The following is a 15,491-nucleotide window of genomic DNA, read 5'->3' as shown; positions in this document are numbered from 1 at the left end:
CATTACATACGCAAATAATTGGCCCGTTACTTCCACTAATTACGTGACCTGTGCGTAGACATCTGATGCCTCATATCTCCACCAACCTACCAACAAACAGTCGGATCCCTGATACGCATAATCAGTGATATATTTCGTTCCAAAGATGGACAAACATGCTGTTAAGCAAGTGGTGTGTGTGTGTGAATTCCTATGGGACGAAACTGCTGAGGTCATCGGTCCCTAGACACAGTACTTAATCTAACTCATGCTAAGAACAACACACACACCCATGCCCGAGGGAATACACGAACCGCGTGGTCACTCCGCGTGGCCTAAGCCGGTGGTCATAATGTTTTTCCTCATCAGTGTAAATATCAGGAATATTAATGTCATAAGCAATAAAGTTTTGGTGAAATAAAGAGACAGTTGTACAAAGTTAAACTGTATGTTTAATGCCACCGTGATTTACTTAATATGTCAACAAGATTGGATGCAAATACTAGATAAAACGATGAAGTAACTCGACAACGTAAATGTCACCTCACCGAAGATAAAACTCCAAATGAGAGACTGAGTTGAACGAGAAATAATGGTCAACAGCTAGACAGTGAATAATTTGGATTTATTTCGCCTAATAATTGGTTTCAATGTAAACATCCAGGAGTATACAGCCCGTAGTATACATTCACTTGGAAAACTGCTCTATTTGGTACACAATACACGTTGATGAGACGGAACAGTATGACTACCTGCTTACTGGCCTGGTAGTCAGCCTTTGGAGCGCAATGCAAGGAGTATTCTGAGTGTAATGGATTCGAGAATCCTTGGTAGGTGTCCGGACGTCTATGCGCAGATCACGCATTTCCCCTAAATTACGGCCTAGTAGGGAAAAGGGAATCAGCTCTATGAGTATCAATAGCTCAGATGGTAAGTCAGTACCAAGTAATAACTAGAAATCTTAAAAGTGCAAGGAATATATAGAAGGACTATGCAAGGGAAGCGCTGGCACCGATAATGTCCCAGATGTCCCATCGGATTGAGATCATACTAATCCGGTTGCTAAGATACCATCTTGAGTTAACTATTCATGCTCATAAAACCATTGTAGCACAATTCTAGCCTTGTGACAAAACAGTCATAGTCTTGAAAGATGGCATAGTTGTCGGGGAAGTCTCCAAGCACGAAACAATTCATTTGATGGGCGTTAGTATTCACACAGTCCACAGCTGTCGACGACTGGCATGGAAGCCCAGATGAATATCCCACGTAGCATAATACTGGCCCCACCGGCCTGGATCAGTGGCGTGGTGTATGTTTCGAACAGGTGTTCGCCTGGGTGTCGTAGAATCGGCCACGACCAACGGTCTGGTGTAACAGGAAATGTTTCCATTGATATATTTTTCCACTGAAACACTGCCCAAATTCGATAATACAGTGTCCACTGAAATCTTAACTGACGGTGTCGTTGTGATAAGTGAGAAAAGGTGTTTCTGCGTAGCACCGTGTTCACCTTTGTGACCTGAACGGTGCGTACCGAAACACTTTGGCCTGCACTAGCATTCAGCTCTGTCGTCAGATATTCCAGAGATCGACGCGTGATCTGGCTTACAGAGTTGACTAGCCTCCGACTACCAAGTCCTATGTCGAAGCGTGGACGTCGAATACCTTGTCGCCTTTACGTGATTTCACCGTCCTCCAAGCACTTTCTGTAGATCTTCGAGACATTAGCGCACGAACAGCCTGTCTGCTTTGCCGTTATCGGGATGCTCGTTCCGAGGTGCAGTCTTTGTTAAAGTCATATTCCCTTTTGCGAGTCGCGTCGTGCTAGAGTGATTCACCACATGCGTCTGCTCCATTTGTAAACTTTCCTTTCCGCATCACATTCCCTCATCGATAATATGAGGCATTCAGCCTCAAGGTGGGTACTGGCCATAAAGGTTTGGCTCATCATTGTATATGAACGAGGTGTAATATACTCAAACTTCAATGTGAATAATAACTCAACTATAGTCGATTAGTAGTGGAAAGCTTCAGGGCCAGATGAGGGTCTATAGTATTCTACAAAGATTATGCGAAAGAACTTCCTCTCCTTGTAGTAAATTACCATAGGTCGCTGATCAACGAAAATCTCCTCTATAAAGATCAACACGGATTTTGCAAACAGAGATCTTGCGAGACTCTGCTCGCTCTGTTCGTCCATAAGATCGGTAGAACCTTAGACAAAGGCGCTTAGGTTGCTGCCGTGTTCCATGACTTCAGGAACACAACTGGCACTGACCCTCACTTCCGTATGCTGAAAATATAATACGAGCTTACCCAGTGTTGGACCAAATCTGCGACTACATTCGAGACTTCCTTGCAGATAGAACTCAACACGTCGCCCTTAAAGGAACAAAATGGACAGATGTAATTATAATTTTCCGAGTACACCAAAGAAGTATGATAGGACCGTTACTGTTTACAGTGTATTTAAATGATTAGAAGCAAGCTTTGGAAGCGCTTTATTATTCTTTGCAAATGCGACTATAGCCAGGTCAGTGGACAATATCGATATGCAGAATAGCCCGCAGATGATAAATCAATGGTGCAGGTTATGTCAGTTGACCTTGGACGTAAATAAATGTAACACATTGAGCATACATGGAAAAGGAAATTCACTACTCCACAACTAGACTATTGAAGACAAGTTCCTGGAAACAAAATATGACGTAAGAATTTAGGAATAATTATTCAGAGCAACCTTAAGTGCAATAGCCACATAAAGCTAACAGTTAGAAAAGCAAACAGACTAAGATTTATAGGAAAGATCTAAAAGAAATATAACTTCTCCACGAAGGAAATGGCATACACGGCACTTGTTCGACCAATTCTTGAGTATTGTTCTTCCGTCTGTGATCCGTACTATGAAGGACTAACAGAAGAAATAGTGAAGATCCAATGAAAAGCGACGTTACGTCGAGGGATCGTTCAGTCGACGCGAGAGTGTTACCGAGATGCCCAGCAAACTCCAGTCGCAGACGCTACAAGAGAGGCGTTGTGCATCACGGAGAGGTTTACTCTTGAAATTTCGAGAGAGCACTTTCCGGGAAGAGTACTACAACAGATAACTTTCTCCCACACACATCTTGCGAAATGATGACAACCAGAAAATGTGAGAAACTAGAGCCAGGACAGAGGCTAACTGACAGTCATTCTTCCACGCCCATTGCTGAGCCGAAATGGGGAAGGGGATATTGAGTGTAACCAGAACTACTATCCCCCAAACATCGTTAGGTGGCTTTTGGAGTCTGATGCAGATGTGGAGAATTCCAGTATTAAGGAAGACAGATGCTGCAAAGTGTAAATATTACCGATTTATCAGTTTAGTAAGTTATGATTCCTTAAACACACAATTATTTACAGAAAAATGGAAAACAAAAAACAAAAAATTGGCCGAAGAAGACCTCGATAATTCCGGGGTTCTGGATAAACGTAGAAAATGAGTGAAAAAAATAATAACGCTACTATTTGCCTTAGAAGGTAAGTTTAAGAAACGCAAACCCACGTTTATAGCATTTCTATATTTAGAGCAATCTTTTGACGATGGTGACTGGAGTATATTCTTCGTAATTCAGAAGCTAGCAGGGATAAAATACACGAATCCAAAATTTGCTTACGCGTTCCATAGAAACAAGGCTGCCGTTGTGAGTCGAAGATCTGGTTGAGAAGTGAGTGATACAGATTTAAGTCCTATTTACTTTATTAATCCTACTGTGCATTTATCGAGCAGTAAAGAAAACTTGACATATGTATAGAAGGAATGCAACATGAGCAACTAAAGAAATTGAGGTTTGTTGACGATATTGTCATCCTGTGAGGGGGTAAAGAAGAGCAGTTGAAGAAATAAAAGTTGTAATTAGATGAGCAACAACAAAAGTAATACTCGGGTTATGGAATGTAGTCGAATCAAATCAGACGATGGAGTTAAACTAAGAAATGAGAAACTAAATAACTATGAGTTGTCCTATTTTCAGGCAGATGTTGGCGAAAATAGATAGAATGTAAAATGTAATCAGGCAATGGAAATTCGGACAAGAAGATGTTAGAAGATTTGAGAATGTGCTATTAGGACATATTCTGATATTTTTAAAAACAGATTGAAATGGATGTTCGTTGTTGTATTTGTGCAGAAACGACGACACTCTCATCGAAGAGACTAGCGTCGAGAGTTCAATCAAACCAATCATCCGACAGAAGACGATAACAGCAACACATAGGAGTCCCCATCTGTTTTCTATAAAGTGCATCAGAATTAATTCCAGCATAGTATATAGGCAGAGTAGATTTAAAAGTGCCCGAAACGAACAAAGACAGATGCAAAAGATAAGGCACTACTAAATCTGTATGAGTTGTGTGAAAAATTTGTGGGTTACTATACTGAACATTAAAATAAATAACGGTATTAATTTGGCGACCATTTTTACGGTGAGTACTATTTGTTAATAATACTGTCAAATGAAGTAATGAAAACGCTCTTAATTTTTAAATTACTTGCTAGGAACACTTGTCCCCAAATAATTTGACATGCTGGTGCATGGAGGAGGTATCATACTTTTCAGCGCTAAATAAATTTGGAGCATAGAGTGGAAGATTAGCAACGTCGGGGTAAAGGTGTAGTAGTTGCAGAAAGTTTAAGGGGAGTCACAAGTACTGAAGACAAAGTCGGTATGATAGTCGATATGATAGCTGAAATCAAAGGGGCATATTTTTTAAGCTAGAGTCACGTTATAGGCAGACAGTATTGAAAGAAATTAGAGCAGTACGAGACCATAACACATGTAATAGCTCCCTGAAAAATAAAAATTAATTTTTTTCATTAGAACATTGGAGGATAGAACAACAAGACAGATGAGCTTATTGTGCGCCTAGAGATGTGAAAGACTCTGAGTGGATAGATGTTCTTTGCCCCTCTGAACAACACGTAACTACAGGGATGCAGAAGTTAAATTTCAAGGATTATAAACTTGCATCATTCTCGTGCAGACTTAAAATGGAAAAAGGAAGAGTTTCAACAAGTGTAAAAGTTGGATGTAAAGTGAAAAGTAAGGAAACAAATTTTTTTGTGTTGATCAGAACTTAGAAACATATGCTTGTTAGTTGTTACTGTAGAATACTTCTCTAGTAACTGTAACGCACTACAGATATCCTATTGGTAACTTTCAGCAATTTATGAGAAATTTTTATGCATTATTGAGCTTCATGTCAGGTAGAAGGAAACAGTATGTTGTGGATATGTAACTAAATATTTCTTAATTTTATTGATGGAAAAATTAATTAGAATTAGTTTTTGGGTGTTTCAATCTAATTTTAGTAGTCAGTTTCACAGCTCGTATGCAGCAAAATGGGAAGACACTGATCATAATGTATTTATAGACAGTGCTCAAGCTGAAACAATTAATGTGTACCCAATCTGTCCATAATGCACAATTCATGAAAATAAACAGCGTATCGCGTTACATCCTTCAGACAGGTCCCTATAAACCAGTGAGGCCTCTCAGTGAGAACTGGATACACAATTTTAAGAATGGTATGGGTGGAGGTATATGTAGAAACAGGTGCTTGTATCATCTTTTTTTTTAAATTTATTCGATACTAAAGTTCTGTCGAGATTTGAAAGTTGCTTTCTTAAAAAATTATCCAAAAGATTAATTAAAAGTCTAGTAAGCCCTGGATAACTAAGGGAATTAAAATTTCGTGTAAGAGGAAGAAGGAAGTTTATGTGAAGGCCAGAGTTAGTCAAGATCCGACATTATCTGCATACTACCAAAAGTACTGTAGTATTTTAAGGAAAGCCATTAAAATGCCCAGACGTATGCTCGTTCTGACAGAAATAACAAGATTAAAACTAAATGGGACATTGTCAAATGTTGGACAGGATAGTTAGTCAGTGTACAAGATTCCATAACCATTAAACTAAATGACAATTTTGTGACTGACAGTTCAAACGTTGGAGGTACTTTTAATAATCACTTTCTAAACATAATAAGAAATATAGGATTAAATGGTTCAGATGAAGAATCAAGACACTATTTTAAAAATGCCACTCCATGAAACACTAAGCAACTAGAAGTAGCACTAACATCATTCACTGAAATTAATACAGCTGTAGAAATATTTAGAAATCTCTTGTGGGGTTGGTGGTATTTCAAACAAATTTCTGAAAAATTCTTACAATTTAATAAGTAATGACCTTCATGATATAAGCAATGCATCACTAGCACAAGGAATTTTTCAAGGCAGGCTAAAGTATGCATTTATTAAGCCACTTCATAAGAAAGGAGGCAAGACAGACTTAAACAATTATCATCCAGTTTCCTTACTGGTATCCTTCTCGAAAATACGTATTTGAGAAAGTAGTCTCACACTTAAGTGGAAATAAGTTGCTTAGCGTACCACAGTTTGGATTGCAGATAGGTACAACCCTTAATTCATAATACATCCCTTGTTGGTATTTTGTGTGATTTCTCCAAGTTCTTCAATTGTGTAGATCGCGATTCTCTCGTAGAAAAACACAAGTTTTATGAAATTAGTAGCTTTACGCACAGCTGGCTTGAATCATACGTGAGAAATAGAATGCACAATAAATCAGACAATGTCGGAAGGGTAGGAAATATTAGTGACTGGGCTAAAAATCACAAAGAAAGTCCCATAGGCTTCAATTTTGGGTCCACTCATATTCCTTGTACACGTGAATGATCTTCCACTGAATACTCAACAGTAAAAGTTGGTACATTTTGTTGATGATACTAGTTTTATAATAAATCCCACCAGAGAGAAAGCAGCAGAAGAGTTAGTAAATGATATTTTAAAAGAATTATTAAGTGATTCTCTGAAAATTGGCTCTTCCCAAATTTTGAAGCAAACACATTACTTCACTTCTGTACCAGTATAGACATACCAACAACCGACGTAGAACAAGAGCAGGAGTCAGTAAGTAGGGCAGAATGCTTCAATTGTTTGTGTGTACATATTGATGAAAACTTGAACTGGATGAAGCAAATTACTGAGATTCTTTAAGCTTAACTACTTTTTCTCTTTGTATTATTGCTAATCTTGGAAAGAAACTTAGCATGCTCCTGACGTATTTTACATATTTACACTCAATAATGTCGTACGAAATAATTTTTTCTTGATAACTTCAGGTACTTTATGGACGAATTTCTAAGTAAAAACTGGCAGCCAGTACATTTAACAAATCTTGGTTTTCAGTTTAGATGTATGACTAGGAATAAGATGATAATTTGTTATAATTGAAAGAAAACAGCCCTAGGTCACTATTTTTAACGAGTTAACTGGGTTTCGCCACTGCTAGGAGTGTCTTCCTCAGAATTTAAATCAAAGAAAAGTCTATAACATGCTCACAGAATTATGACTAAAAACGTATAATACAGGGTATAAATACAGAATCATCGTGAAAGATTAGCAGCACTTATATGTCATTTATAAAATCAAAAGGGCATTAGTCACTAAGAAATTTAAGATAAAAAATTGTGGTGGCTAGCCACTAAGGGCAGCTCGTTAGGAACAGTATTAGACGCCAGTTCTACTGGTAAGAAAGGGAGGTCGGATGGAGTCGTAACACCTATTGGGCAGTATGGGCATTTAGTAATAGTCTTTACCTATTCACACAATACATAAATAATTGAATCCTGTCGTACACTAGTCAGTGCATTTCGTGCTAATCTCATCTATAAGTCCTTTCACCCTGGAAGATGAAAATTGAACTCATAAATAATTTACTCGAGACGTTCTGTCACACATATGCACTTAATTTTAAAGAGATTACTCTTTGAATACGAAAAGTCTCAGGTTGTGCGTGTATTGAAGTAGACAGGGTGAATCAGAACTCCATCGACATACTTTCATAGGTTGTTCAGCGATAACTCATCATTTTTTTTTATTAGATATCCACATTCTCCGGCGGCTCGTTACGGAGATATTCAATTTCATTTGGTTTCCTGCCACAGTTAGCTTTGTAATTGTATTGCACTCTAAACAGTGCACAACATGCAAGTGTCGCAATACGCACTATGTGATTTATTTCCATTCGATTACGTTATCTGATGTTACCAACAGTAGGACTAATTTTTGCCTTAAAGTTTCCATTCAGTCCTGTTCGGTTATGCTTCGGTCTGTTTTTTCGGCAGTTTTAGTTTTACGTTAACTGTGATGCACTGCTGTGTGGACACGTTTACTGATGAAGAGTTGGCAGATATGCATCTCGTGCGTAGTTTCACTGAATGTAGCGTAAGACTGGCACGATGAAGCTAGGTTCAGCCGTTGCCGCACCGACGGCAACACCGTCTGAGGATTGTTACGTTGATATTGCATATTTCAGTCCTCTTCACTATTCTCAGGGAATTTTCACAAAACCAAGTGTGACTGCGATAACAAACCGCACGAACTACTGCCACATTATTACTCTCTTATGAGCCACTGGAGACCGTGTGTCCACGATGCGAAAATACTCAGAATGTATCGCAAAAAAACCTCTGAAAGTTCGTCGGTGGAGCTCCGGCTCAACCTGTACAAGTACACATCTTGCGTGCCACGCTTCATCACTCACCGAGCAACAGAACGGTGGTCGCGAGCATCTTCAGGTCGGCTCGCGGGACACTTCGACAAGCGATGCAGTCAGGCGAAAGCTGAACTGACCAGATCTTTGGCAAGCCGCTCCGTATCAGCCAGAGGCCGACGTAAACACATCCGCGCGGCATGCAGAATGAGGATTGGAGGTCGTGAGGCTCTGTTCGGGATAAGACAACAGTTACACTACTCTGTGGAAAGCGGCAATAGAAACTCGATAAAAAGTTGTCACTGTACACCTGCAACCAGTTACTCTCAGTGCCTGACGGCTACGGTAGCCTAGTTTCAACACTATTCTCCTTTAGTTAGCTTGGTCTGTTCTCTCTCTCATATCATCTCGAAATTGAATTCTGCTTACATTTTGGAGTACAACGCATCACATTCTGGAATCAAGGTACAGACGTAAGTTTCTTCGCAGAAACTGGTTTAAAACACAGTGCCATGAATAATAAGTGGCCGGGAGACCCCTCGCGGAGCGGTTTGGCCGCAGCTCCAAAAGTTCTTTAAAGCCACTATAGCGACTTGCGAGTGAATGAGGATGAAGGACACACAACACCCAGTCATCCCGAGGCAAAGAAAATCCCTGACCCGCCGAGAATCAAACCCGGGACCCCGTGCGCAGGAAGCGAGAACACTACCGCAAGACCACGAGCCGCGGACAGTGCCAGGAGTAATCTAGGAGGACACTGTCGTAAACCGATCTGTCCACAGCATTCCTGGTCCAGTGTGTGTTCTCAAGCACGCTTTCTCTAAGTGCTTCCTTTGGGTTTTGACCTAGCGTTAAAATTCGTTCCGCAACTCTGCAACTTGTTTACTCTATAACAGTCTGTCTGAATGCTGTAATGACACCAACGAATTTCAGCATCACTTTCATTTAATGTTAATGTCTTATTGTGTAGTTTGGCCACCCTGGATGGTTTTACCACATCTCACTTTTCACTCCATAGCATGTGCAATCTCCAATGTTCTAGAGGGAAATTTAAGGCGAATACTTCCGGAGATGAGATGAAGAGCAGTAAAAGTATGACCCAAATTGCATTTTTCTGTTCAGTGTAGGTACTACATAGTTAACAAGAAAACCACGAGCATGTAAAAACTGTACAAAGGCTAATTTATTCTTTTTTTTGTATTTGCGATCGTTCGAAATATTGGAAACCACAGTGGAAATCAAAAATGTTATATTTGCAACATATACACTTGATAAGCCAAAGCAATGTTACCACTGCCCACGGCAATGTTGGATGCCGCCAGGTGGCGGAGCGAGCACGTGATACGGCAACAAAAGAATGTAAGTGGAGCAGACATGGACATTCCTAGCGAACGTATCGGCTCTTCGAGTGAATCACATTTTTGCTACGCTGCGTGGTTGGTCGTCTCCACAAATGCCGTCATCGAGATGTACGGCGGCTCAAAAAGACCTGCACGCCATCGATGCAGGCTGTTGGGAGCAGTATTATGTTACGGGAAACATTCTCTTGCTCTTGGACTAGACCTTTGGTTGCAATCGAAGACACGCTTTCACCAGGGAGCCATATGCAATCCTTCACGCTTGATGTTTTTCCTGACGGTGATGTCATCTTTCAACAGTACAATTGTCCACGTTCCAAGCCAGAACCGTGGTACAGTGGTTTGAGGAACGTTATACTGAACTCACGTTGATGTCTTGGCGACCAAATTCGCCTGATGCAAATGGTGTGTAATCGATGTGGGTCGCTATCGAGCGCCATCACCGCATACACAAAACAGCGGCCCGTTATTTACGGAAATTACATCACCTGTGGATAGAAACCTAATGCCACATACATCTACAAACCTACCAACAAGCTGTAGTGTCCCCGATGCGCAGAATCAGTCGCGTATTTCGTTCCAAAGATAGAGAAATAGGCTATTAAGTAGGTAGTCATAAGTTTTTGGCCCACCAATGTAGCTACACCTTCCAGCTACATCTCTCCATAGTCGCAGCTCAGATTTGGACATTTGTCGTTACATGGTACCAAACACTCAGTACTCTAGTCATAGACGCCAGCGTTTCCCTCCAATTCTCTACACTGATCTGCAGCGATTTGCGTCTGACAAAATGCTGTTATAGCCAGCGGTTAATGTGGGCGAAGTGATGAAGATCAGAGGGAATCAAGTCGGGGCTGTAAGGTACGCCATCAAACACTTCTCATCGAAAACGCTAAATATTTTATGCAGCTTCAGTCTGTGGCAGAGAATTGCCATGAAGATGGGCAATGCCTAATGACAACGTTCCTCTTGTCTTGTTCAGAATTGCCGTTCGTAGACGATTATCTCTAATCGCCTGACCCAATCATTGAATTAATTCATCGGTTGGCATTTGTTGCATTCCCTGACCGCCCGCCGGCCGGAGTGGCCGAGCGGTTCTATCCGCTACAGTCTGGAACCGCGAAACCGCTACGGTCGCAGGTTAGAATCCTGCCTCGGGCATGTATGTGTGGGATGTCCTTAGGCTAATTAGGTTTAAGTAGTTCTTAGTTCTAGGGGACTGGTGACCTCAGAAACTAAGTCCCAGAGCCATTTGAACCATTTTGAACCTGACCGCCCGCATCGTGTACGTCTGTGCGACCTGCTTCAAAGTTCCTGCATCATTGCCTCAATTTTCTGTCACGATGACAGTTACGTTATGTGTGCTGCATAAAATCGAGGTGAATACTCAAAATGAACAAATCAAATGGTAGGACACACTTCGCACTTGGCGGGAAACTCTATTGTACTGGGTATCTTTCCGCGCTCAGTGTGCGCTGAGAACCAAAACATGCTACGTAACGCGACCTACCATCATACAGATAACACTGCGCAACACATTTACGCAAAGCTTCATCGGATTTTTAAGGCGTTTTTAACTAAGTGACCGATTGGAAATTTTTTTTAAAAAAATAGTTTTCTTTTTTCTGATAGTGTGTGTTATTTCCCTCATATTACATAAGGACATTCACATAGATGCACCAAAAGGGAGCTTAGGAGCAGAAACTGTGTAACAAACTGAATTTCAGTGTTGTCGTACATTGAATACTGGAAAGCTGAACGTGCCTTACGCATTGACTGTCTATAATGGAAGTGTGGAGTTGGTGAATATTCGTATCAATGCTGGATATACAAGAAAGATGGGGCCTTCGTGGTTCAGGTATGGGATGCCAGAAGCATACAGAAGCAAAGCCTGTAAATGTCTATTACTAACAAATGAACGTGAAGCTCTTGTTAAAAACGCGTTTACCGTTGCACAATTAACGAGGCTAAGAAGGAACGTGATGCACGCAGCATTGAAGTGTTGCGTATTTTAAATCTCAAATGCACTTCTATTTCGACGTCTTTTATTTCCATACAGTTGTGCCAAGCAGTTTTCCATGTGAGTAGATTCCGCCCGTAAAGTTTCTGGAAAGTCTGCATAACATCAAAATACAGCGGTCATAATCATTCACAATATTTTAACTCATAAATGTAATTAAACATAGTAACAGGTGTAACTCAGATGACGTCACAGCTGTAGTATAGCGTACGATTTCCACCTATTAATCTACAGGGTGATTATAATTAAAGTTAAAATTTCAAAACGCTGTAGAAATAACACCATAGGTCAGAATGGCGTCCAATTGCAACGGAATATTATCGGAGAACGGGGAAAATGTGTGGCAGAAGAAAAAAAGTATCAAAATTGATCAATAGATGGTACTGTATGTGTCAGAATACGTAAATGAAAACACCTGTCATGCGCACGACACATTGAATTTGGTATAAACACGCCGGGTACACGGCTTTTCCTGCTTTCGCGTGTGCGACGTTCCCCATGACTGCAGGATCGCGCTGTTTGTAAAGCCGTATTATCAGAATGATGACTGCGTACATGGTTTGAGAAAAGGTGTTTTTCCGATGACTGGGAGGGTCTGGAGAAAATGATTCGAAAATTCGAAAAAACGGGTTCTTTTGGTGTGCAACGTGGTATAGAGAGGAAACGAATTGACTCGACGTCAATGGAAGCAATGGACACGGCAGTGCAGGGGGAGCCGAGTGGTGGTGTGCAAACGTTTAGTGCACGGAGAATTGCCGGAACATGGGATACACCTGTTGAATATGGTGCGTAAAACCATATGAAACACTTTTCTTTGCTATGCATTCAAGATTACCCATGTGCGCGGATTGCTTCCTGTTGACCTGCAAGCAAGAGAGACCTCTGCTTTGAAATTCCTTGCTCGCATGGAAGTGGACAGCGATTGATCGTGGAATATTTTGTGGACAGATGAAGCCCACTTCCATCTGATAGAATATATGAATACATCGAATACTCGAATATGGGCAACGGAAAATCCGGATGCAAATCATCCAGTACCACTTCATCCTGAAAAGGTCACTATGTTGTGCGGGTTTTCGGCATCATTTATCATAGGGCCATATTTTTTCGAAGAGACAGGTGCTTCCGGTCCTGTTGCCTGTACCGTCACTGGTAAGTTCTATGAGTGTTTTTTGCGCAGTCACGTCATTACAGCTCTCCAATAACGTGGGTGTGTTGATGGGAGCATTTTTATGCAAGATAGCGCACCTTCACACATTGAAAATCCAGATAAGCAGCTGCTGAAGCGTCATTTCGGAAGTGATAGATTTTTTATCTGCCATTTCCGTACACCTTGGCCGTCCCGATCATCTGATTTTAATCCGTGTGGCTTCTGGCTGTGGGGCTATCTGAAAGATGTTGTGTTCAGTGTTACGCTTGCTGACTGAGCTGCATTGAAGGCACACATTGCTCAACACGCTCTGAACCTGAACCGGGAAATACTTCGGTCAGTTGTAGAACATGCTGTTTCTCGATTTCAACTTGTTGCAGAAAACGGTGGACAGCATACTGAACATGTTTTGCGCCAGTCACACTGAAAATAATAATCCTACTCGGAGTGATGCTTTTTATGCGGTTTTTGGCGTCAGGACAACTAAAAATCGATTTTTCCGTTCCGATGTGATACGACCTTGCCGTGGTGGATTGACTTACGTAACTAAGAGTATAGTACCTGTACACCTATGTGCAATGAGTAGTAAAGTTTGTTCTACGCCAAAGGTACGGCTTAGGCATTTTTGTATGATTCATTTGTCAAATGTAGTCGACCACTATAAAATTCTGATGCTTACAGCTCAATCTATTGCTACATTTTGTAACTATTTTTCTTCTGTTTCCCCTTAATGTGACGCCGACTGAAATCAGACTTGCACTTGGTGGCCAAACCCGAATGGGACCTCCCGGTCAACAATGCCATACGATCATTATTTCATTTTTTTTCTTTTGCAGTTGACACTCAATGTAAATAATTGTAGCACATTGCGCATACATAGGTAAAGAACATCACTAACGTACACGTACGCTACTGATGAGAAACTGCTGGCGATAGTACATACCCTGAAATATTTACGAGTAACTATCCAGAACGGACCTAAGTCTAATGACCACATAAAAAAGTACAAAAAGCAAATGCAGGCTTGAGAGTAATGGAAAGAACCTTAAGGAAATGTAGCTCGTACACGAAAGAAGTGGCGTACAAGGCAGTTGTTCGACCGATTCTTGAGTATTTTTCGTCAACCAGGCACCCTTACCAGGTATGACTCACGGAACAGGTAGAGAAAATGCAACGAAGAACGGCGCGTTTCGTTACGGGAACGTTTACTTGGTGAGAGAGCGTGACCACGATGAGCAACAAACCCATCGTAAAACGTTACAAGACAGGCGTTATTCATCGCTATTGAAATTTGGAGAGAGAACTTATTCATCGCTATTGAAATTTCGAGAGAGAACTTTCTGGGACGGATCGTACAACATATTACTTCCTCCCACATTCATATCACGTAATGATCACGAAGAGGAAATACGAAAAATTACAGCTAGTGTATGAGTTTACTGACAATTATCCTTCCCAGGGGCCATTCGTGAGTGAAACAGGGTAGAACGGATCACTTACAGGTACCAGCAGTACCCTCTGCCACACAACCTTAAGTAGCTTGCGTCGTATGGTGCATATGTATTAGTTTCTTTCTATTTCTTGTATTTATGTCGCTTATAAAGCATCTGCATTGATTGGAAATGTTGTCCAGCTCCTTATGCATTTCCCAGCGATCATTCAAATGGCTCTGAGCACTATGGGACTTATCATCTGAGGTCATCAGTCCCACTTAGAACTACTAAAGCCCAATTAACCTAAGGACATCACACACATCCATGCCCGAGGCAGGATTCGAACCTGCGACAGTAGCAGTCACGCGGTTCCGGGCTGAAGCACCTAGAACCGCTCGGCCACCTCGTCCGGCTCCTAACGACCACGTATAGACACTGCTTTCCTGTACGCTGCAGCTTTGTCAGCAAACAGTCTGATGGGTCTCCAGAGCCCGTCGTTTACCTGTAATGACGGCATCAGAAATACTGTAACGTTTGCTCGCCCGGATATCTGCGCGGTCTAGCGCGCTGATTCCCGGCGGATTAGTGTCAAGGTCCGGTGTGCCCACCAGCCTGTGTATGATTGTTAAGGTGGTTTCCGATCTGCCTTGGCGAATGCTGGCTGATTCCCCTTATTCTTCCTCAGTTACTCTATGCCGGCGATTGCTGCTCAAACACTGTCTCCACGTAGCGTACACCATGATCACTCAACCACGCAAACATTTGGGGTTACTTTTGTCTGCTGTGAGACGTTACCGGGAGGGGGGCAAACAGCACAATAACCTTGGGGTTCGGTGTGGGGCGGCAGTGGGGTGAGTGGACTGCTGTAGCCTGTTGTGGGGTTGTGAACCACTGAGAGCTACGGCCAGGACGAAGCCTGCTGTCCGTCGCTTCTAGGTCCCTGGAACAATACGCTATACACTCGCTGTAAAGTGTACTTCGGTTAAACCCGCGT

General features: G+C 41.6%; 1 protein-coding gene across 4 annotated transcripts in view; it reads right to left on the bottom strand.

Annotated features, from left to right (window-relative positions):
- Positions 1-15,491, bottom strand: part of LOC126276318 (lachesin) — a 1,594,347-nt gene that overhangs the window by 1,066,781 nt on the left and 512,075 nt on the right. Inside the window, exon 1 of one of the 4 annotated variants that reach the window (XM_049977269.1) lies at positions 8,588-8,720. The exons of 2 other annotated variants lie outside the window; for them this stretch is intronic. In XM_049977269.1, the coding sequence (XP_049833226.1) occupies positions 8,588-8,615 (28 nt within the window). In that variant the 5' untranslated portion in view covers positions 8,616-8,720. Of the gene's footprint in view, positions 1-8,587; positions 8,721-15,491 lie in introns of those variants that run through there. One more of the 4 variants, XM_049977268.1, reaches the window with a different exon arrangement.

Source organism: Schistocerca gregaria, chromosome 1 (assembly GCF_023897955.1).
Source record: "Schistocerca gregaria isolate iqSchGreg1 chromosome 1, iqSchGreg1.2, whole genome shotgun sequence".
Classification (NCBI taxonomy): Eukaryota; Metazoa; Arthropoda; class Insecta; order Orthoptera; family Acrididae; genus Schistocerca; species Schistocerca gregaria.
The sequence above is the reverse complement of the archived record's forward strand: the minus strand, read 5'-3'. Positions and strand labels throughout refer to the sequence as shown.